Source organism: Netta rufina (assembly GCF_964035555.1).
Source record: "Netta rufina genome assembly, chromosome: 14".
Classification (NCBI taxonomy): Eukaryota; Metazoa; Chordata; class Aves; order Anseriformes; family Anatidae; genus Netta; species Netta rufina.
In genome coordinates this window covers 8,537,671-8,560,984 of record NC_140137.1, presented here as the reverse complement: position 1 = coordinate 8,560,984, position 23,314 = coordinate 8,537,671, and the positions used below count along the sequence as shown (strand labels likewise).

The window sequence follows — 23,314 nt, the reverse complement described above, 5'->3', positions numbered from 1 at the left end:
AGAAATTCAAAAAATAGATTGGGAAGGGCTTATCTAGTGGAGGGGGGGGGGTTGTGTGTCAGCGTGTGCAAAAACACGTGGATCTAAAATCTGGAGGGCAAGTGTTCAAACAGGGTGATTTGCATGCAGCACGGGTAGCAGTGGCGTCTTTATTCTAGGGGATTCAGTAATTTATTCTAATGTATTCTTTCATGAGAATCATCAAAGCTGTGGCGAAATTAGTAAAATCACATCTGCTGAAGAAAAATCTAGGTCAGCTGTACCCATTTTCACTTTGCCTTAGTAATTGCATGTACAAGCAGAATAATCCTATAAAACTTATGTTCCACTGTATAGGCTGTGATCTGCTCCTTCCTAAGGTAACTGAGAGAAGTGTTGTCCTTTCCAGGTAGTGTATTATCATTCTGGAGTTAATTAAGAAGATTATGATTTTCGGAAGTATGCGTCTTCCAGACAGCAAACAGTTCTGCTATTTAGTGCTCTTCACAAAGGCGTGATTCAAACAAGAATATGCAGGCCTGCTTCATGTCCTTCCTTATTTACAAAATGCCCATTGTCTGATGCTAAAATAACAGGAGCAGCAAGTGATGCAAGGCTTACTAATGAAGTTGTAAAGTATGCTGCTGTGTCTGAAGTTTATTGTGCCTCCTAAACAAATACTGTCTTTTTTTTTTTTTTGCTGTCGGAAGTTCATTCTTTTCTCTGAGGACAGAAAAATATTGTAATGCTCCAAGGCTACAGCATCTAGGAAAAGTCATTCAAATACAATGTGTGAAATCAAGATCTCAGGCAGGCCTTGTTAAGGACAGAAGAAGGACAGATTAGGAAGGTCTGTTATCATTTTACCTTCTGGCATTAAAAGCATCTTTCTAGATATCAATTAGCTCTGCCTCCCCCACTCCTCCAAGCTCATTACTTTGGTATGATTCCTCCTGCTGGATTGATGCCCTTATCAGTTTATTTCATGCTTCATTTCTTTCACAGCCTGGTTTCCTGAGCTGCTCCAGAAGATTATTTGCTGAATAGTTTTTGTCATGCTTTTTTAGTATTCATGCTGGTTCAGAAATACTCAGAAGAAAAAGGCGGGGGGGGGGGGGGGAATGTTTTTTTTTTCTTTGTTCTAATTGATTTGTTTTACTTCAAAAGAATACACTGATATTCCAGGCTGAAATAATCCAGGATTGGTTCCCTTTCATTTTCAAAGGCAAGAATAGAGGTATTAAAACTCTTTTCTATTTTCTCTGCAGCAAGCTCAGCCTAACACAGACTGGCGCTTCTCTCAGACCCAGAGACCTGGAACGAGTGGGTAAGTGCATCCTTCTCCGTGCATGTGTCGGGCAAAGATTTTGTTCCTTTCCTTGTTGCTTTCAGTGCTGGGAAGTCCTCAGTGGGCAGCTCTGAGGATGGGGTTTCCCTGTTGCTGGTAGAATTGCCCAGCCAAAGGGCCAGAAATAAGGGATGTTTCTGTGTCAGCTCTGTTTGATGGTGGTGCAAAAGCTCTTTGATAAGGTGTCTTGTGTTGGTGTCTAAAAGGACGGTCAGGAACGGGGGGGAGATGGAGTTGTGAGATGGTTAAAGGACTGGAAAACATGCTTCACATAGACAGGCTTGTTATCTAAAGCACATTTTGAGCATTTTGTCTCGATTTCTGCGTATCTGGAGTCCAGTATCATGATTTCTACCCCTGCTTAGAGGCCAGGGGAAATCATTGTGAGTCGTTTTACCAGCTGCTGAAGTGCGTTGCTTGCTCTGACTTGAGCATCTCATGTCCTACTGCTGTGTGAGCCTCTATGGCAGCCAGAGATTGTGTGGATAGGCTCCAGGTCTCCAAAGGCCCTGTTAGAGAAATGTGCCCCTGCTCCATTTAACTGAGCTTCGTTTTGTTTAGGTGTTTGGACCCTGTCCTGCATTCCTTGGGAAGTGCCATCACCAGCACAGGGCGGTTCCTTGCTCTGTCTGGGTGCAGAGCTGTCTGTGCTCCCTGGAGCTGGGCAATGGGGCAGAGTGACTAAGGAAAGCGAAATTAAAGACTGGCCTCCCAAATGAGCACCCGTCCCCTGATCTATTTCTCTTGCCTCCGGCCCAGAGAAGTTTGCTCTTTGTGGTCCACAGGGAGAAAGCAATGATGGAAAATGTTGAACAAGTGCCCTTCACCTCTCCTGTCTTCCCTCCTAGTGCTTAGGCATGGGCAGAGGTCCTCCTGAAGGAGGGAGCTTCCTGGAGGACCGTCAGGGGAAGAAAGGACTTACCTTGGGGGACCACCTTCCTCTGCAAATACCCCAGCCACAGGTTATTGTGTATGAGGAGACTGGCTCCAGGATAACTCCTATGCTAAAAGATTACAGCAGCAGGAGGAAATTTGGGTGCTGTGCTGCCTTGGCTGGCTGGTTCAGGCCCCGTGTAGCTGCAGGGGGGAGTCACCACGTCCCCATGCTCTCTGGTTCCTGGTGGCCTCCTGGGATGTGACCATGCCATAGTGCCATCCACTGGGTCCTGGATTTCGGTGTCGGAGCTTGCAGTTAAACACTGGTGGCAGCTGGTTATGTCTGAGTGTTTCCCTGGCTCGGCTCAGTCTTTTAGCTTAGCAGAAAGAAAGTTAAGAGACTGCTGGTAGTTGTAATGAGCATTGTAGCAATTAAACTTTGTCATTAGCCTCTCCTGGCCGACAAAGGTAAAATGGATTGAGGATTTGATGTAAAGCTAAATGTATTCCTACCAGAAACCAAGCATGGGCTTTAAAACAAGGCTATTGCTGGAAAAGTTTTCTCAGAGGTCTGTTGAGTCCCCAGCACTGAAAACTTTTTAATCAAGAAAAATCTTCCTAGCCCTTTATGCTCTAGTTCAAATGACAATTAACTGGCAAACCATGTTAACGCAGAAGCACTTGAGAGTCACTGTAATAGTTTTGCTGTGAGAAGAGGGCAAATGAGCCCTGTCAGAAGAGCATTACTGCTCCCTTCTCCAGCATCACACCAGAGCTCAAGGCACGGCGCTGGTGCAGTGCAGACCTACTTGTATCAGGGCCCTTTTCTCAGGTCATGGGACAGTGGCCTTCAGTCCCCAGGCTTAGATCAGGAGAAGTGTTTTTAGTCTAAACCTGTGTTAAAACGTCAAACTGTAGGAGAAAAATTATCAAATGCTCAGTGCCCAGGGTGATCAAACAAGCTGCTCCCCCTGTGCCGTTCCCGTGCTCTGCCATGCATTTCCATGTCTGGTGTGTGAACCCCCAGCTACTGAGGAGGGTGCAAGGGCAGCTGCCCCAGCCCTGCCCACTGTTGCTGTCCCCGGTGTCAGCCCGTGTGCAGGCAGGTCACCTCCTGCTGACACATGTCCCTCTCTGACACCCATTTGCTTGGGGAGCACAGGCAGCTGGAAAAAAAAAAAAAAAAAGAGAGAGAGAGAGAGAGAAAAAAAAAGATATGTGCTCATAACTGCATTTGCCTGCTCCAAATTAAATAGCAATAAAGGCAAGGCGGCTTAGGCTGAAGTTTGAATTGGTCCCGGCGGGAGCCCAGCACTGACCCTAAGCTGGAAAGAAGGCTAAAAACCCATGTTTTGATTTCTCCTGTGCTGTCTCCGTGTCAGTTGGAAGAGGGAACAGTGCTGTCTTTTCTCAGCATAGCCCTGCCACCGAAACAAACCCCATGTGCCTCCGAGCACCTGGAAGCAGCCGAAACTCAGGGTGAGGTCAGTAAAGCAGGGACCATCTTCCAGTCTCGTACGTCACTGCATTCAGAGCACACTGTTATGGGACAACAGAGAGGGATTGTTCCTTTGTGATCTGACACACGGGCAAGCTCTGGTTGCACATGCTCAGAAAATAGAGGTCAGACAGCATCCTTTAAAAACACAGTAGGGAGTCAGTCCTGTAGCTGAGTAGAGCGAGTTTCAATTAATCTAATTTGTGAGAAAATGGAGGATAAATTGATTTGTATAATCATGTTTTTATTTTATTGCCTAAAAAAAAAAAAGAACAGAAGAAAGAAATGCACCTTTGCTGTCTCCGGGCAAATGTTAATGAATACAGAATAATGCTGAGCAGCAAAAGCAATTCCCAAACAAATCAGACCAGCGGCTGTAGTGGGGATTACGGTGCCGAATGGTCCAAGTGGTGCAGGCGTGGAGCCTGGCAGCACCGCAGGGCATCCCCTGGGGCTGGCAGCGTGGAATGTCCCTGGACGTGGCGAATGAGGGACAGCACAAGGGCTGGGACTGGTACAGGGGTAATTAAAATCAGCCCTGTGCATCTGTGGTACTTCCCCAACAAGCATCTTCGTTGGCTGGATCTCTGTGCATCGGTGTGTTCAGCAAAGCGCTGGCCTCGGGTCAGGGTCTGGAGCAGGGGAAGGCTCTGGGTTGCAGAAGAGTTGGGGAATCTTCCTGTCATGGGATGATGGGGACAAGCCCAGAGAGACCATTGGGGGGGGGGCTCGCTGGGGGGTGGGGGGCAGTGTGAGAGCCCCGTGTGCTGCTGGGGGAGGGGGGAGCAAAGCTACAAAGGAGGGTGGAGGGCTCTAACCCGTGCCACTGGTTTCCAGTGCTCCCCCTCCCAGGCTGGACGTGATATGTGGATGCTCACTTCACTTGCCTGTTAAACAGCACCAGCAGCACCTTGGCTGCCTCGAGGGGGGGTTGCAGCTGGCTGTGGAGATGCTGCAGCAGTGCTGATGGCAGAGCTGCAAAGGATAGGAAGGGTCTTCCTTCCTTCCTTCCTTCCTTCCTTCCTTCCTTCCTTCCTTCCTTCCTTCCTTCCTTCCTTCCTTCCTTCCTTCCTTCCTTCCTTCCTTCCTTCCTTCCTTCCTTCCTTCCTTCCTTCCTTCCTTCCTTCCTTCCTTCCTTCCTCCCTCCCTCCCTCCCTCCCTCCCTCCCTCCCTCCCTCCCTCCCTTTCTCCCTTTCTCCCTTCCTTCCTTTCTTTCTTTTCTTTCTCTTTCTTTCCCTGAGCTCCAATACTCAGGCTTTCAGGAGTAAAGGGAACCTCCCTGGGAAAGGTGGAGGACCACAATGGAAAAAAACTGTCCCAAGAATATTCCCTAAAGCGCACAGAGGCTTTGGTTCCCTAGCGTCTGCAGAGCCTGCAGGTGATGCCAAAGGCTGGCAGCAGAAGGAGAGAGCTTCTGGTGTGTGGTCAGGATGTGCCTGTGCAACCCCAGCATGGCAGGACAGGGAGGTGGCACGCAGGTTGTCCCACAAACCTAGGTGAGACTTCCCAAAGCAGCGGGACGAGTGGCTTCTGCAACCTCCAGCCACCATACAATGATGGGCAAGCTGGTGGGGTGGCACAGCCAGTAACCGAGCCCTTTCCCAGCAGAAGACAGCAACGAGGGGCTTGCTTTGCTGATTTCTGTGTGAGTGGCAGAAGTGTAGCATATCAGAAACTTCCACCTGGCCATCAGCTCTGGTTGGAACCACACAGCAGGTTCCAGAAGCCTGGTGCTGGAATGAGCAGATGGATAGCATGGGGGAAGCAGGCTGAAAAAGCAAGCAGGACACGGTGTTTGAGGTGGTATCACCCGGAGAACATGTGCCTAATGGGGCATGGGTATCACAGCAGTTTCTGTGGATGGCCTCTGGCACTTCTGGGAAGTTTTAGGAAATGGGGTCTGATCCGCGGGTATCTGTCCCGAAGGCACCCAGGGGTTGAGGCCACCGGCTGTGACAGTGGTGTTCGCTTCTGGGTGGGAGGTTTCACAGGTCCTGCAGGTGAATCAAGGTGGCAGCCTTGGGGCCAGATTTGCTGCTGCTTCTGGCTGTTTTTCATCCTTCTCCCTGTGCAGACACTGGAGCCTCGAGTGATTCCTCAGCGCCTCCTGCAGCACGCAGACCATGGGGCTGCTCTCAGCCTCTCGGCTGCGTGGGGCTGCAGAGCTCGGACACCAGCCTGTGCCACGTCCTGGGCTGCCCAGGAGAGGAGCTGCATTTTGGTGACTGTTTGAGGTTGCTGTGCAGTCTTTGCCCCCAGCCTGGCTGTCTTTTGCTCAGCAAACACCTGGGAGGGAGCCACGTAAGCCCACCAGGGGCCGGGCAGCTTCATTTGTGAAGTGAGGTGTTGCCCTGGTGGATGTAGAAGCAGGAAAGGTTGAAGACCACGGAGCCGCTCCCAGCTTTAGCTGGTTCTCTGGTTTCCTATCGATTGCCATGGTGACAACGCTGCTTTCATGCATTACAAGGCTGCTCAGAGCCTGCCTTGGCTCCGAGCGGGTGCTGCGGTCTGTGGTGCTGTTGGGTGCTGGGACGGGGATAGGAGGGAGAGACCCCGCAGGAGCTGACCTGGTGCTGGGGGCAGGGGTGGTCCTGCCAGGCAGGGACAGGAGGTGGGGAGCCCTGCGTGGGGACAGGGACATATCCCATTAACGGGATGTGTCCCTCTCTCTGGACAGTCCCCAGCGCATCAGGAGTTACGTCATCACAGCGTTATGTATAGAAACGTTATTTTAGGGAATTTAGCAGGTGTGACATGTATTAGTTTAATTTTTCTCTCTCCATCTGCTTCCTGCGCAGCTGAGCACATGCCACGCTTGGCTGCAGAGGCTCCAGGATCCGACAAGCAGGCGCAAGAACATTTCCAAAGAATTTCTCTAAATAGCTTCCCCGGCATCTTTGTGGCATGGGAGGGGGGTGACAGGGCAGGGGGTGATGGGCTGTGTAGCACAGGCACTGCTTTTGGGGGGGGGCTGGAAGAGCCGTCTTGGTGAGGGGCTCCCCCTGCCCCCCATTCTCCACCCGCAGAGACATCGTGGTCTTTGTTCTGCCCCTGCCACGCAGAGCAGCATTTCAGCGCCTTGGCCAGCATCCCTCTCGCTCTGTCAGGCTTTGAGCCTTCCCCCCACCTTGCTGCTAAAATTTGGCGATCCCCTTTGCAAAGTCAGGGCCTGAAATCTGCGCCTTGCCCAAGCCCTCCCCAGCGCCTGTAATTGCATTACAGAAGAGGCAGGGAATGTGCAGAGCATGGGGGAAGGGCGGGCGGCATCCTCTGCTAGAGGAGAAGGAAAAAAGGAATTGCAGCAATTTTTGAGCCGGTGCTGTAATTTGGGAGGGCTCTGGCTCTGGCAGTGGGACCGCTGGAGGATGGGGCTGCAGGGAGGGGGATGCTGGCCCCAGGGCACAACCGTGTCCCCAGCACACCTCCAGAGCTGGCTGTGACAGATCCTTTCCCTGCTGCTTGTCACCGTGCCAGCATGAAAACGCTGGAGGCTGAGATTTTATTTCTGGTGCTGCCTCTGGCTGGGGCTGGGTGTGGGAGGCAGCTTGGGGGGGTGGGGGGCTGGAAAGGAGACAGACGGAGCGGGGAAAGACAGCAGTGCAAGGGGAGGGGGACAGGCTGGGGTGCAGGCTGGGAGCATCAGGGCTGCTTGGGAATGGGGCTGGGAGAAGGGGCTTGGAGAAACTGCCCAGCCCTGGAGGCAGGGAGAGGGATGCTCCAGCTGGTCCTGCCCCTGCAGGGAGGTGATGGGAGGCTGGGGAAGGAAAGGGGAAGGGGCTGGGGGGTGAGGTGGACCCCAGTCATATTCCCTCCCCCCCCACAACAGGGAAGCCTGGGGGTGGCTGGGGCTGTGGGGTGGGACCAGCACTGGCACAGGGGCTGGTGCTGGAGAAGCTGGAAAACCCCAAAGGTGAGAGGTGGCTGAGGGTGGCACCACCCTGCCTGGCACCCTTGGGGAGACAGAGCCTCATCCTTGGGGTATGGGGCACCCATTGGCCACTCGAGCCCTGGCAGCACCCTTCTGGCACAAATCAGCTTCTCCATTTTCCTGTGGCACTGCTACAGCCTGGCCTTCCAGCTGCAGAACGAGGAAAACAATTTTTTTTTTTTTTTTTTTTTGGAATTTCACCGGGCAGTTGTGCAAATAAATGTTTGTGAGGGATTTGGATGCCATAGTAACAAGATCCATAGAAACCCTGCAAGGAAATGAATAATTCTGTACTGGAAGTGAAAGTTAAATAGGGACAACATGTTGGTCAGGGGAAGCAGAAAACAGCCGGTCAGCAAAGCACTGGGGTCCACCCCATGCACGGCTTGGGCAGATGCTTGTGGAAAGCCCCTGCCCTGCTGTGTAATTAGCCAGCCGTGTGATTTGGAGCCGTATCAAAGGCTGCAGGACAGACCTTTAATTTTGGCATTTCCTAACGTCCACGCATCCCATTTGGCTGGGCTTGATGACATCCAGATCGACCTGGCTGTGTGCGTGCACCTGTGGGCGCCCACATCCCCATGTGCTTCCCCTGCTCCATGTGTCCACTACGCTCTGATCCCCCTCGGATGCAGCATCAATGGGTTCCTCTTTGTCTCAAATGCAGGCTTGCTTCCTTCCCTCCAGTCCTAGTGCTGGATGCCTTCCCAAAAACAAAAGCCAGCTATTTTCTGAGCTTTGAAGCGTGGAATAGAATTAAACAGGAAAAAAAAAAAATCTGTCCTCTGTAGGATGGGTTTTTATAAAAAGCCTATTGAGTCAACACCATTTGTATTAAAAACTGCGAGTCCTTGCAGTCATTTCCATAGGAACCAGCCTCCTGTTCCGGGCAGCGTCCCCGCAGCAGCCGGGGGGAGTGGGATGCTCGCTGCTGAGCTGTGCACCAGCCATTCAGGGCTCCGTCCTATAGCCCTGGCAGACAGCCAGCTCTGGTCATCAGCTGTGTGCCTGGCTGTTTTTCTTTTTTTCAGTGCAAGAAGTTATTTTAGGGTGTTTTTAGATTACTGCATTTATTTTTCCTCTGCTTCTGAATTCTGAATGATTGCACTCGTAAGTAATTCAGCACTTGAATTTCCTGCTTGCAGAGATGAGCTCAATACCATTTCTGCAACTCAGGCATTTCTAAAATAGCTTTTCTGCATGACACCATGGGGAGCAGGGACATGCTTTGGGCCTGTTTGTGCAATTAGGGAGTGCTGGGTGCAGCAGGCTTGGGGGAAAGGACCTGGGGACGTCAGGTTGAACAGGAGAACAACTGGGTTGTACTGGCAAGGCTGTGATGTCACATTAAAGAGGGGTCAAACCTCAGTCTCTGACTCCAAAACAGAGGTCAAACCACCAGAATGCTACAATTTAAAAAATTTGTCACTTTCTTCTGCTTTTCCTTTCCTCCATCCCCAGATCCCATCGTTGTTTAGGGGCTGCCCTGAGAGGCAGCACCAGGAGGGATGTGTGGAGCTGCCCACTCCCAGCATTTCGGGACTGGGTTCTGGCAGCACTAGGAAAGCTGGGACTGCCGGCTGGGGAGGGGGTGGGGAGCACTGGGGTTAAGCAATGGCTGCACGGGCTGTGGTTTGACATGGGGTTTAGGTTCCTAAGCCCTTTATAGGATCTAGCCTGGGGCTCTATTCCCAGCCCGGACATGCCCCTGGTCCTCAGCTGTCCTCTGGCCTGCGGAGTTAGGGCACGGCCCTGGTACGAGCACCGAGATCAGCCGGTGAGGCAGGCAGACCTCACTGCTGGCCGTCCTGAAACCGTGCCACCACACGCGCAGCAGGGGATCGATATAAATAGGTTTTGGGATGCCCTGGGTTGCAACAGATGGCAGGTATTTCGGCAGCCTGGCAGGGCAGCCTCCGCTACATCGGGGACTGCTCGCATCCCACGCAGACAAAGCCGGGCTGTGAGAGCAGGAACGTTTGTGCTGCTTTGTGCAGCAAGGAGCTGCAGGAAGGGCAATTTTGTGGGGCTGCCACAGGTCCTGTGTTTCTTCAGGCACCTTGCTTAAGACCAGCTCTGCAGTTGGGTACCCAGGAGGGTCCAAATGCCTGTCTCCGTTATGCTCACCTCTCCTTGAGTTTCGGAGGGACTTTGCAATGTGGATACCTGTCACTGGGCCTGTACCAGGTGTGTGACAGAGCAGGGCTACCTGAGGTAGCCCAGAGCTCTCCAACACACTCAGCCAAGCATCTGCTTTTCTAAAATTCTGGTGTACAGGACACTGGTACACCAGGGAAAGCTGGTGTGCATTTGGGACTTCCCTCCTTGAAAAGCTTTGATGCAGCTGCGGCAGGGACCCAAGCACCAGACCCAGGTCCCCGTGGTGGATCTGTGCCATGGTCACCTGGCTGGTGGCATTTTGAGGTCTCCATGCTGGAGGCAGGGCTGTGGGAAAACATCCCTGGCCGCTCTGGAGGGAAAGTGAGGCCGCGAGTGAAGGGTGGCTGAGCACAGCTGCCGGGCACCTGGCAGGCATCAATGCAGAGCTTGTTAGGCAGTGCACAGAGCGCTGATTGTAACCTCACCACAAAATCTCCTCCTGGACCAAAGCCTGGTGGCACCCCCAGAGCTTTCCCAGGCAGACCCGTGGTGCTCAGGCCCTGTCAGCCTGCCCCAGGGAACCACGGTGGTTGCTCACCTCCTCTTGTGGCTCCTGGTGGCTGCTCCTGGCCTCCCTTCAGGGCAGGAGCCGCAGAGATGGGCAGCTGCCTCCCTGCTGATCCCCAATCCCCTGGCTCTGTGGGATTTTCTCACCCTCAATCCCATGAATGAAGCTGCAGAGTGGAGTCATAGCTTGAAACAACTTGGAAGGGCAGCCACCTCATGTGGCCTGCTAAAGGAACCTGGTCATACAGGGGCGTGTGCTGCTCTGTGGCTCTAGGGCTGGCATTTCTTGTGGTCTCTAACTGGAGGGAAGGCACTTAGGGGGATTTCAAGGTCCTTAGGTGCAGGCTGTCTCAACCAGCAGGAGTTAGGAAGGCATTCCTGGAAGTGCCACTCAGCTCCAAGTACTTTTGGTGTTGGTGGTTATTCGTCAAAAGCCTTGGAGAGGGATGGAGACTTCTGAGAGTGTTTAGACTCCGGAGGGTTATTTAATAGAGGGATTTAAAGCCCACAGCCTCCTCTCTGCCAGCGCTGCTCTCAGAGCTGCTCAATGCATCCACAGCCTTGGCTTCTGAAGCCCACTCCTCCTCACCCAGCCAGGGTAACTTTCTGCTTCCTTTCTTTTCCTGTAGCTCCCAGAATGGAGAGGAAGGTGGAGCCTGGCCGAACAACCAGTTTGACACGGAGATGCTGCAAGCCATGATCCTGGCGTCGGCAAACGGTCAGTGTCCTTTGCGTGCGGGGAAACCACGGCCCTTGCCTCACAGGGGCTTCTCAGATGCGTGCCATTAGGTCAGATGCTTGTGGGATTGACGTGAGCGGGTTAGCTGGAGTGGATTCGGGTGGATGAGCTGAACAGAGGCCGTCTGCATTACCCTGCGGGGGGGCAGGCAGGGGAGGTGCCATCGGCAGAGTGCAGGCAGGGCACCCAAACTGTGCTGCCCGTGCACTGGACAGTGTCATCTGCCCTGTGATGGGACTGTGATGAACAAATGAGCCGGTCTTGGGATGTATTACGAGCTGTTTTATTCCAGAAGGCTGCAGTAAACAAAATACCTGCCGTGGTCTTGTGGCTGCCGGTGGCCAGAAGCAGGCATTCAGGCAAAGCTTGGGAGCAGGAGGCTGCTGTAGAGAAGCGGCTCCTTTACATCCCCACGGCGAGGGGGAGCTCACTGCAGCAGGGATGCTCTGAGGGTAGACCTGGGGGTCGTCAGAGCAGGACCCCCAGCACGGCTCCCGTCCAGCACCCCGCTGGGGCTCACCGGGGTCAGCCGGGGGCTGTGGCTGTGCCCCCGGGCTGCAGTCGCTGGGCTTCCTTTGGGGTAATTCCCCTATTTCCTTGGGTTGTCCTGTTTTACGGCTGCATTGTGTGAAAGCAGCAGACGGGGAGGAGTGTTCTGTGCGCCCGCGATCTCCCTGGCTTTGTGTAAGTGCAATTACCACTCTACGCAACACTCCGGATAAAGAGCCCGGTTTTCATAAAGCCTTTATTTATAAATACCTCCAGGCTTCCCCCCCCCCCCCCCCCCGGGTTTAAAAATAGAAACAACAGCACAGCCATAAAACCCTGGGTAAAATGCTTTGGATGTTTTCTTTGAGCTCTTGGGAGAGAAGGAATCTGGGGGAGGAGGGTAGTGCTCGATGCTGCTTTCTCGGAAAGCCGCTGCAGCCCTCTGCAGCCACCAGGCAGCCCTGAGCCACAGCTGCCAGGGAAGGGGACGAAGGAATTGGGCAATGGAGTTGTTTACGCTCAGGGGTAAAAAAGAAACGATGTGAAAATGGGACTCTGCTCTGAAAAACGGCCCTGGAAAAAAAAACTGCCTGCGGGGGCCCATGTGGTTATCATCCCTGGTGCCTCCAGATCCCGTTTCCTTGCTCACAAATAACCTGGTTTTCTGGCTGCGTCAGGACCTGAGAGCCATGCAGGTCCCTTCCAGGTCAAGCTCTGGCTCCTGCGTAGCCCCAGGCCCTATTTAGGCAAATCTCCCCCGGTCCACATGTCTCTGAGGGCCCTAACCTCTCCTCAGGGGGCTGCATTAAAGCAGAGCCCCCCAGGAGAGGAGGGCGAGTGGCTTTCCCTGTAGCAGCACAGCGAGAGGCATCTCGGAGGTGTCTCCTTCCCCTGAGACACAGCCCCAACTCTCTCTCTCCACCTTCAGTGCAGCATAAGTCCTCAAAAGTATTTTGTTGTTGTTTTCATTGTTTTTTTCCCCACTGGAGCTGTATTTTCATCAGTCTCCTCTGCTCTCTGCTTTGCTGTTCTCACTCATTAAGTTAATAGTGCTGATTGGAGCAGGCTTTGATGAGGGGCAGGGCTAATTGCCCACTAAGCCTTGTGTTGCTCATCCTCGGGTAATGTTTCCTGGCTGTTTAAATGGTTCTCGTCTCTTAATGTCCCCTGCTGGGCTCTGGTTGAGCTCCAAAGGGGAGGAAGCTCCTATGAGCCTGAGCTGCTCCATGCTGGAGACCTCCAGGGGCAGGAGCTCCTCTGATGCTGCCCTGCTCCACCAGCTTCTGGAAAGGGCTGGTGCAGTCCTACCCGCATCTTTACCCTGTGCCATCTTTGTGCTTCGTTTCAAATCCTCTGGCTCCTCTGCCCTCGGAGCTGGGAGCCTGGGAAGTTTGAAAATCCAGTATTTTTTTATCAGTCTGCAGGGACAGAGGCAGCTGCTAGGACAGACCAAGGAGCAGGGATGCTCCAGGAAACCAGATACTGAAAGGGCAGGCGTATGAGGCACACTGTCCTTAAAATACTTCATTTTTTTTTGTCAAGAATTTATAGGGGTGCTGTGAGACAGCGAGGGAGCCCGCAGACAGCGAGGCGGCCCGGGCAGCCTCACTATATCGGGTCTCCAAAAGCCCCAGCAGCAGCTGCAGCAGCAGCAAGTGCTCCAGAGCTGCCTCCCCCGACCTCCTGTCCCCTCTGCTTATGGGGGAGTGGAGCCAGAAGGTGGTTATTTTTGCCAAAGCCTTGTTTTCTTCCTCACCATGTGGCTGCAGGGGCCTCAGGGCTTCTTTTGGCTAACGGCTGGCCACTGGTGGAGGCTGAGCATAACCTTTCCAGCAAGAAGAAGCGAAGTGCCCTGCTTGGCAAGAGCAGCTCAGTGCTGAGTTATAAACCTCTTTTGTCCCTGTTCCCTCTTCTTTTCAGCCCTAATGGCAATGTTACCTAGAAACAGCCCTTTGCTCTTGTGCTGGACCAACTGGAGGGCTGGGAATCTCACAGGAGGCATTTTCTCCTGGAAAGCTGTGCTGTGACTGCAAACGAGTTCGTGGGGACCAGTTGTGCTGGGTGCTGCCGGGAGCCCCCAGACCCTTCCTGCACAAAGCATCTGGGATGCTCCTCAGGCACGGGACACTGTTCCCAACCCCCCAGGCCCCCACCCAGGCTGTCACAGGCTAAATTGCAGCAATGGACGAGACCACAAAAAAGATCTGCCCGGCTGCAGCCTGGCCTGGGCAGAGCTCCAGGCATCCCAGCACAGCTCAGAACCCCCCAGTGGGTGTGGGGCTGGGCTGGGTTTAATGAAATGAGATTCTGCTGGGACCAGGGATCACAAACCTCTGCGAGATGTTTTAAAATGAGAAGGTAGTGAGCAGTAAAACCCTGAAACAGAGAGTGAGCACTGAGCGTTGCAGCAGATGTAATCGCCTGGCCCTGCACGTCTTCCCCAGCCCATCTGCCTGCCCCAGGTCCCCAGAGCCCCCAGATTCTGGGACCCTTCCAGGAGGAGCTGTCCCCAGCCTGTCTCTGAGCTCGTGCTGTGTTTTCCTCCCTCTGCTCCAGCGGAGCAGCTGTAATTTTTCAAGCTGTGATTGCTCAATGCCCCTGACCTCTCCGAGGAGGCACGTGCGCAGGAATATTTCAGGGCACTGGGGGGCTCGGTGCCCTGCCAGAAGGATGGATCAGCCGCCTCTGCCTGCTGGGGGCAAAGCCAAGGCAACACAGAGGCGTGTGTGGGTCTGATCCAGAGAGGCGATGCACGAGGGGACCAGCCCCTGACTTCTGCTGGTGGTTTGCCTCTACTCCTGCAGGCTGGGGAAGGAGGGACGAGCAGTGCTGGGCTCTGCCTTGGGCCCTTCAGACACCCAGGGTTTCCCAGCCCTCCAGGAGAGCAGTTAAAAGCCCCCTGCATAAGAGGGGGGGCAGGATTTCAGCAGGCTGCTTCCCTGTGAGGCTGTGTGGGGATGCTGGCTGGGGCTGCACATGTTGGAGATGATGGTACAGGGCTGCTGGAGGAGCACTGCTCGTGCTCTGCCCTCCCTCCCCACTTGTTTCTCCCCCCTCCCCCCCGTTTCCATCTGGTCTCTGCCTCCAGCATCCTAGGGGAGCCCTGCTCTCTGCAATCCCGTTCCCTTCCCTTCCCTTCCCTTCCCTTCCCTTCCCTTCCCTTCCCTTCCCTTCCCTTCCCTTCCCTTCCCTTCCCTTCCCTTCCCTTCCCTTCCCTTCCCTTCCCTTCCCTTCCCTTCCCTTCCCTTCCCTTCCCTTCCCTTCCCTTCCCCCAGCACAGCTCACTCCCAGATCTGCACTAGCGCAGCGATCGCTTTGTGCTCGGCTTCCTGGAGCCATTTTGCAGTACTGCAAGGGAGGGATTTCTCTTTATTGATCTGTCTGCTCCCAGAATAAACCTGGCTGGGAAAACGCTGGAGTCAGGGGTTTAGATGCAGGGGCAGGGGAAAAAAAAAAATAAAAAAATGTAGAGCTCGGTATTGGATTTGCCGTAATGCACTGCTAATGGTTGGGGCTGCTCGGTGTATACTTTGGGCTGCTGGGGGTGCGGGGTTGGTCTCCGGGGAGCGGGGCAGAGCAGGAGAGGTTGTGTCCTGCCCTGGCATCCCCCATCCCCAAACCCCAAGGGCTCAGCCTGGCCTTCCTCCCGTGAGATGCCAGGAGGGAGGAGGAGGATGCTGGGAGTCATCTCCCCCGTGCGATAGCGATGAAGAAGGATTTGGGGGGCAGGCTGACCACCTGTGCTAACGCCCTGCCCTTCTCTCTGCCCCGCAGAGGCTGCTGATGGCAACTCGACGCTCGGGGGGGGCACAGGCACCATGGGCCTGAGCGCCCGCTACGGCCCCCAGTTCACCCTGCAGCACGTCCCCGATTACCGGCAGAACGTCTACATCCCGGGCAGCACCGCCACCCTCACCAACGCTGCCGGCAAGAGCAACGCCAAGGGGTCCTCGGGCGGCAACAAGAAGAAATCCGGGAAGAAGGAGAAGGAGAAGAAGTAGAGAGGAGACCTCAGAGCGTCAGGGCAGCGCGCTCCAGCACTCCCCCAAAACACAGGAGGACGAATGTGGATTTTATTTTTTTTTTTTAAACGATTTTATTTTTTTTTTGGTGATGCAAAAGTTAGGAAGCGCTGCGAATGTATCGTCATCATCAGAGCTAGGAGCAGGGTGTCTCTGCTGTTAGATCTCATGATGAAAACCAATCCGGAAAATGAAAGCTAACGCAAACAAGTGCCCTGTTAATACTAGCCAACGTTTTATACGACCCCTCGGGTATTAGAATATGCAAGGTGGAAGGGCTTCTGCCATGTCTTCGGATTTGATTTGCTCCAAGATTGTCCAAGAAAGGCACGAGGCTTGTGCTCGGCTTTGTCCAGTGTAAATAATTTTAACAGCGATCTTTTAATTTATAGACCTTGATCATTTTTGGAAAGAAAAAGCAACTTCCTAGCCTAGAACCCATGCTCCAGATTTTTTGCTCTTTAGCTTTCTTTTAGCAAAATTCACCCTGAACTAGTCATAGCAGTGGATTTGTTGGTAGGGAGTGCTTCGGTTCCTGTTTACCTGTTATCTGAAAAAAAAAAAAAAAGAAAAAAAGTAAGTGTTTATATTGCATGAATCAAAGGGAACAATGCAGAGCTGCATCCTAAACATTTATTTTTTTTTAAGTGCAACCAGCGATGGCCTGAAAAATGAGATAAAAACTCCTGGTGTCTGAGCAGGAGGGGATTCAGCGCGGGGCTCCTGAGGTGCGCGCAGCTGCCCCGGCGGTTCTGGGGGTCTCTGAAGAGCAGACACATCTCATCCCTCTTTTGCAGTAAATATTTATATGTACAGTAAATGTCCTTTTGGAATTAAAGCTAAGGGAGTCACAGCCCCCCCACGGCGGGCTCCTTCCACCTGTGGGGGGGCTGGGGGTCTGCCCACGTCTCCCCCCATCACTCCTGCATGCCTGTCACTAGCGTCACGCCATGCTCCACGGACCCTGGGGTGTCCTCGCATGCCCACACAGCTTGGGGTGAAGGCGCCAGTGGAGGTGCCGTGTCTGTCCGGGGCTGGGGGATCACCGTTTTGTACTGGGGGAGCTTTGGGTACTGAGTAAGTGACAATTGGCGTGGTGGCACCTGAGGATACAACCTGGGCCAGGGACCTGTGAGCTGGGAGTGAGTGCGCGGTGTCCCTGCAAAGGGGGGTGCAGCTGGCACCAGTTTGGAGGAGATGGTGCTGGCTTTGGGATTGCCACCCCATAGAGGGAACAGAAGGATGAGGAATAGGATTTCTCCACGCTGAGCACATTTCAAGCAAACCCAGCCTGGAGAAGGGTCCCGGTGGCCTCAGCAGCACTGCCCGTGCCACCCACTGTTTGGGGCACCCCAGGCTTCCCATTTCAGAGCAGTCGTGGGTGCCCATGCGGGCAGAGAGGGGCTTTTGGTACCCAGAGGTGGAGAGGCAGTGGCCACCCTGGGGTCCGCTCGGTTTCCTGCGGGTTCCTTTTTCTCTTTTTAATCACTAACACATAACTCACCCGAGCAGGTCCAGCCCCGCACAGGATGCTCACAGCGCCCTGTCCACCTCCACGGTGGCCGCAGGGAGCAGCCCCCACCCCTAGTGCCGCTTCCACAGGCCCACGTAGCTGTCACGTCCCCTCTAGAAACGCTGTAGATGAATCGTAGTCTTTATATTTCTTTTTAATCTGCAAGCTGAAGGTAGTGTAGTGAGTGTCGTGTATTTAGTGGCGTGTTATTTTTATCTCGGTAACTAACTTGTGGACACCAGTATTTTCGATTTCTCTGTATCTTCTTTCCATGTGGTCTGTGCTCCGAGTGTACGTGAGATGAAACACGTTTGCCCTCTCAATGTGTCTAATATTGAATTATACTTATATATTATATATATGCTTATATCCTTCTTATACCCATATAGACCAACGTCAATGTGTTACACGCAAGTTTTATACTCTAATATTTATATTGCTTTTTTTCTTTGGGAAAAAAAAATAATAAAATGGTTTCTTCTGAATCACTGGTGGTCGTTGCTGTGTCAAGGGATGGGGGGGGCAGGACGGGGTGCCAGGGCCTCCAGCGAGAGGTGGCCAAGCGTGGTCCAGGGATGCTCTCGGGTCCCCCCAGTCCTGGGGTCCCCCCCTCCTCTGGTGGTGTGGCTCCCCACGGAGGAGCCCCCGGGGTCCACTGCTGCAGCCCCTTCCCCAGCACCGGGGGGGTCCGTTCCCGTCCCGGGCTCCCCGCCTGCGATGGGGGGAGGCGGAATGGGGAGGGGGGGGGCTGGGGCTGAGCCCTGCGGGGGGGCAGCGCCCCGTGGCTTGGGGTGTCGCAACCGCGGAGGGACAAAGCCAGATCGGGGGTGGGGGGGACAGAACAGCCCCGGCAGGCATCAACACCCCCCCACACCCCCTTTCTCCGTCCGGGGGGGCTGTGACCGCCCCCCCCCTCCCATCCTTTAGCAGCACGCAGGAGGCTCCAGCCACAGCCCCCCCTCCCCGTCCTCCCCCCTCCATCCCCGCCGGGCCGCGGGCGCCCCCGCAGGAGCGCGGCCGCACAGCACGGGAAGGGGGAGAGGAAGCTTTATTTTGGGGGGGGGGGGGGAGCCGTGGGCAGCCCCCCTGCACCACCATCGGATTCTGCCCTCGCACACAGTTCACCCCCCCCCGGCACCTCCCTGCAGCGCACAAGACCCCAAGCCCCCCGGCGCCCCACAGGGACCCCCCCCCCCGAAATCCTGTTACACCCCCCCACCGAGACCACCCCCACCCAAATCCATTTGCACACCCCCCCCCCAGAGCCCGACGAGCCTTTAATTCCCATTTATTTCTCTTTTTCTGCTGCACGGAAATTTCCTACGGGCGACGGGAGGACGGGGAGGACAAAGGCGCTGAGATGCAAGTTGGACACCACTGGCCCCGGCTAATTAGCGCTGATGAGGGAAAGGCGCTCAGGGTTAATTGCCGGGGGCTGGGGGGGTGGGAATGGCCCAGCGGGGCTCGCTGCTGGAGGAGGGGAGGGGAGAAAAGGGTGGACGAGGAGTCCCACCGGGCAGCGCCCGCAGCCGGGACCTCGCCCTGCAAAAAATGCAGAATAAAAGCTGAGGGGAGAGAGAAAAAAAAAAAAAAAAAAAAAGGAAAAAAAAAAAGCGGTTTCGGGCATTGACCTCTGGCCGGCTGCAGCCCCTTCCCACGGGCTCCAGCATACCCCGGCAGTTTACTTCCCATCCCCCGAATAACGGAGCCGGCTCCTTTTACTGCCTCGCATACCCGGGGGGGTTGAGAGGCATTTACCGATCCTCCGCATCTCTTCCTGCTCCATAAATCCGCTTCCTGACGCTTTATTTATTTATTTATTTATTAATTTATTTTTAAAGCTTAAGCCCGGTGTTGGGAGGCAGAACAGATTCGCCTTCTCATTGCCTAAACCTTGTGAGCGCCGTGCGGGGGGTGCCACAGCTCGGGGCACGCAGGGGGTCCCTGTCCCTGTCCCTGTCCCTGTCCCTGTCCCCTCCCTGGGGACACAAGCCGGCTTAGCCTGGGCTTTGCGATATGCACAAAATGCATCCCAATACAAGTGCATCAATAAAAAATGTACGGGGGGTGGGGAGGGATCAAAATGTTTTAACTGGTGGGGAAGTGAGATCAAAAAGGTTTGGAGGCGGCTGCTCTCACCAATGCCGCGGGCTGCCCTGTGTTGTTGGAGGATGGAAAGAGGGAAAATGGAATGGAAATTGGAGGATGGAAAGTGGAGGATGGGCCCAGCAGCCCCCCAGGACATGCTGCCCCCCCCACCAGTACCCAGTTTTGGGGCATCGTGCTCCCCAAATAGCAACTTGTCCTTGTCTCGCTAATCAAAAAAAGAAACCACTTTGGGAGAGTTGAGACAAACTGGGGCACTAACGAGGTCTCTGCCCTCATTTTAAAAATTATCCTGGCTGTCCCCTGTGCCTGTGCCTGCGGGGAGCAGCTCCCTGGCTCATCCCTCCCGATGCAGCAACAGGAACACCTCGAACAGGAAGGGGGCTGGGGATGAGGCAGGGACAGCTGATGGCTGCGTGCCCCCAAGCAAGGGACAAGGGAGGTGAGGAGGACAGCGTTGGGGAGATGCTGGTGGCAGTGTGCTGAACCTGGAAGGGAAAAAAGCATCCTCAGGAGGCTCCAAGGACCCCCTTGGTCATGCCCCCCCAGCACCTTCTCACCCCCTGCCATCTCCTTTCTGCTTCAGGAACTTGTTTCATTGCTGCCATGCTCAAGCTGCTCCAGGCTCCTCCAATGATGATGGGTCCACGGAGGTGGCTTTGGGCTCCCTTTGTCCCAGCTCATTTGGTCCCCAATGCCCTGACCTCCCCGTGGGTTCTCCTCCTCCTCCATCCACCAGTGGATGCCACTGGGATATCAGCAGCTGCCGAAATATGCGCTTGGCCCCATGATGGGTGGCCACACACGATGGAGCGCTGCACATTGTCCCCTTGCCCCATGTACAGAACTGCTCGCAAGGACAAACAGCTCCCGTGACAAGAAGCCAGGGACACCAGCACGTGGCAAAGCATTTGCCCAACTATAGCGGCCATCTGGCCACGACAGTCGTGCAGCCGGCAGGGAGCTGCTGCTTGCCCGATTTCTGGCAGCCTCTAGGCTCACCCAAATCCTGCCCAGACACAGCCATGCTGGTACATGGACACCTTTGGGGACAAGAAAGGCTCGAGCTGCGTGGCCAGGGCCATGCCTCCTGGTTTATCCCCAGGGGACGGGTGGATGTCAAGGAATTCTTCGGTGCAGGGAGTGGGAGGGTGGCAGCACCCAGCCAGCAGCAGCGCCCAGTGGTCCACCCGCAGGGACGGCTCCAGCCTGGGTGAGGCCCTGTGACTCAGTGCCACAAGGCTCCAGGCTGGTCTCTGCATGAAAATTATGATATGGAGGCAAAGACGCTCAAGATCACGTTTATTTTGTACCAAAAATAATGTTTATTTCTACATAAGCTGCATTGGTAAACCCTGATGGTATCACGATGCTGCCACAGCATCGATTGTCCACAGCTGCAAAGCCACACAAAAGAAGTGACTTTATATAGAAGGAACCATTACAATTAAACGAAAGCCTTTGGGCAAGACTCCAGCTCATATATCCTGATGTCTCTCTCATTTTGCAACTTCCTGGAGCTGCTGAATGCAGCCACTGGCATTTAGCTGTGCAAGGGCAACTCCTCCCTGCCCACGCAGTCACCAGCCCGGCAGCGCCCGCTGCCGCCCTGACCCGAGGGTGACACGTCTGGCAGCCCTGCAATGCCCCAAGGACCGAGAAAACAGAGCACAATGCCTGAGCTGCCCTACCCGCAATCTTTGACCCCCTCATCCCTCCCCGGGGGCAGTGGCTGTCAAGGGAAAGGTCCAAGCCTTGCTTCTAGCAGGCTCGCGGAGCACCCAGCCCTGAGCATGGCGGTGCCACCACCTCTGTCCAGCACCCTGCTGCCCCTCTGCTGCTGGAGGCTGAGCAGCAGCCCTTCCTCCCCCCTCTGCAATCAGTGTTTCCCTCTTCCAAGTGAAAACCTCTTGCATGCAGGCACCTCTATCTGTTCCCAAGGGCCCATCCGCAGCGCACCAGCTCCCCAGCTGTTATTGTCTCCGGTTCACGCACCGCTGGGTTTGTACGCCAGAGCTGGGACCTGAACCAGGACAGAGCTAATGGACACGAAGCGAAGCAGTGAGCAGACGTCAGGTCCTGCACAAAGTGCCCGACTGAGCGCACATGCTGCCGCACGGGCTGACCTGGCTCAGGGAGGGACATGTGCTTGCCCGTGCTGTCCCAAATCCTTATTAGCATTTGCAGCCCATAATGGCCTAACAAGCCCCAGAAAGACCCAGAACGACCCAAAAACAGTGTTTTCCTTTACTAAGTGTACTAAAATTAGAGTCAAATGTAAAAGCTGGGAGGCTCAGCGTGACCTGAGCCAGAAGCACCGTGAGGGGACAAGCTTTGCAGACCCACAGCCTGGAGCAGGCAGTGCCCCGCGGGCAGCCTGAGTCCCTGCCCAGCGCCTGACCCCGCACCGCACACGCCTGCCAAGCGCCGTCCACGCAGGATGGAACATTTCTGCTCTTGGGTGCGACAGCAGCCAGGCTGTTATGGACGGCTCCATTACCTCACCGCTACAAATATGCTGAGTTAAAGCAACAACAAAACGCAGCGCCTGGGAGCTGCGGAGCTGTACCATGGATGCAGGGCACAGAAGGTGCTGACAAGGGGGGATATGAGCAGAGCAGAGCCCGGGTGTTGTGCCAGGATGGAGAGCCCCTGCAGGGCAGCTCCTCCAGCTGTGGGGCTGGGGGTGTGGGCAGGCAGCCCCCCGCTGCCCATGCAGCTGAGCACAGTGCGATGCTCCAGCCCCGGCTTCCTTCCCTGCACAAGGGAAGCAAGGTGCACCCGAAGGTGCCGATGCAACAAAGCTCCAGCATTCGGAGGAGCACGAGCCCAGGTTAACTGACCTGTGGGTTTCCCCCCACAGGGAGGCAAGGATGGAAGAGGGCAGGAGCCACCAGCACTGCTGGAGGAGCCACCTGCGGCAGCAGAGCTGGGGCTGTCCCGGCTCAGCAGCGCATCCTGAAGTACCCAAACAGGTCGGGATTGAGGCAGCTTCCAGCACCCCTGCTCCGCACCCCAAAATGAGCTGGGGGTGCCAGGCTCTGTCTCTACCCTCTGCCCTATTTGCTCACCCCAAGAACAGGAGGGCTGCAGATGATGGCCTTGCCCTTGGATACAGCTTTTGGCCCTTCAGTCGTCTTCAGGGGCACACTGAAGGTTGGCCATGGGAGCTGGAACACAAAAACTTGCCCCGAGAGCAAGAACGACAATAAATTACCCTTCCTAGCCAAGCACAGGTCCCAGAGTGAAGCTCTGTTTTACTTACTCTGGCAGTCCAACTGGCTTCTGCCTTTGCCCAGGCACAATGTCCTGCTTGAGCAGCTGACGATCTTTGTGGTCTCCTCAAGGATGCCTCTGTCTCTTGGTTTCTCACTGCCCTTGCAGACCTCACTTGGTTCTGAAAACAAGGCCACATCTTTCATCTGCTCAGAAGTCAGTAAAAGTCTTCATTTTGCTGCAAGAAGAGAAATTGTTAGAAAAAGTGGAGACAACCCCCTGCAGGCCAGCTCTGGCAGAGCCCACCTTGCCCTGGGCCAGCTGGATGGGGTCTCTGCTCAGCCTCAAGACACTGGGGACCAAAAAATTCCCTCGACACAGCCAGGGTTGCAAAAGGCAGCAAACGTCCAGGGAGGTCTGTCAAAGTCCTGCTTGGGGCTGCCAGGGCCAATAGGGTGGGATTGAGGAAAGGAAAAGGCAAAATTGGCTCCTGGGAATGTCTCCCCATGTAAGGGTTATGGTGTGCAGAGCAGTTCCCTGGAGGAGGATTGGACGAGTTAGGCTAGAGCCTAGAACAAACACCAAGGTCACAGCAGCCCCAAATTAGAGGAGGTGCTGCGCCCCTCAGAGCACCCATGGGCACACAACAAGCAAGGAAGAGGTAGCCCTGCATTTGGGAGGGGATGGCATAAGGGACGGGGGCTGAGGATTATAAAGCAGCAGCTGAATTGCTGCACAGACACGAGGAATTAACTGTTTCAGAGCTGAAAGCCTTTTGTGAGCAATTCGTCACGCAGCCTTCTGCAGCAGACTTCTGAAATACCGAGGGGAGCGATGCAAAGCCATGCAGGGGGGGCAGGCAATAGGCTTCTGTACAGGATTTAGAGACCTTTCAGAGACTCTGCCAATTAGCTATTGCGAGCCCAGCACCTC

The 23,314-nt window shown here is 54.7% G+C and overlaps 1 protein-coding gene across 1 annotated transcript in view; it reads left to right on the top strand.

The window, feature by feature from the left end:
• The window catches only part of LOC311214689 (uncharacterized protein), a gene marked incomplete at its 5' end in the record, with an annotated part of 104,582 nt that extends 87,044 nt beyond the window's left edge, over positions 1-17,538 (top strand). Inside the window, 3 exon segments of the mRNA XM_084295415.1 lie at positions 1,248-1,306; positions 10,926-11,014; positions 15,299-17,538. Of these exon segments, the coding sequence (XP_084151541.1) occupies positions 1,248-1,306; positions 10,926-11,014; positions 15,299-15,525 (375 nt within the window). The 3' untranslated portion in view covers positions 15,526-17,538.
• Positions 17,539-23,314: the final 5,776 nt, after the last annotated feature.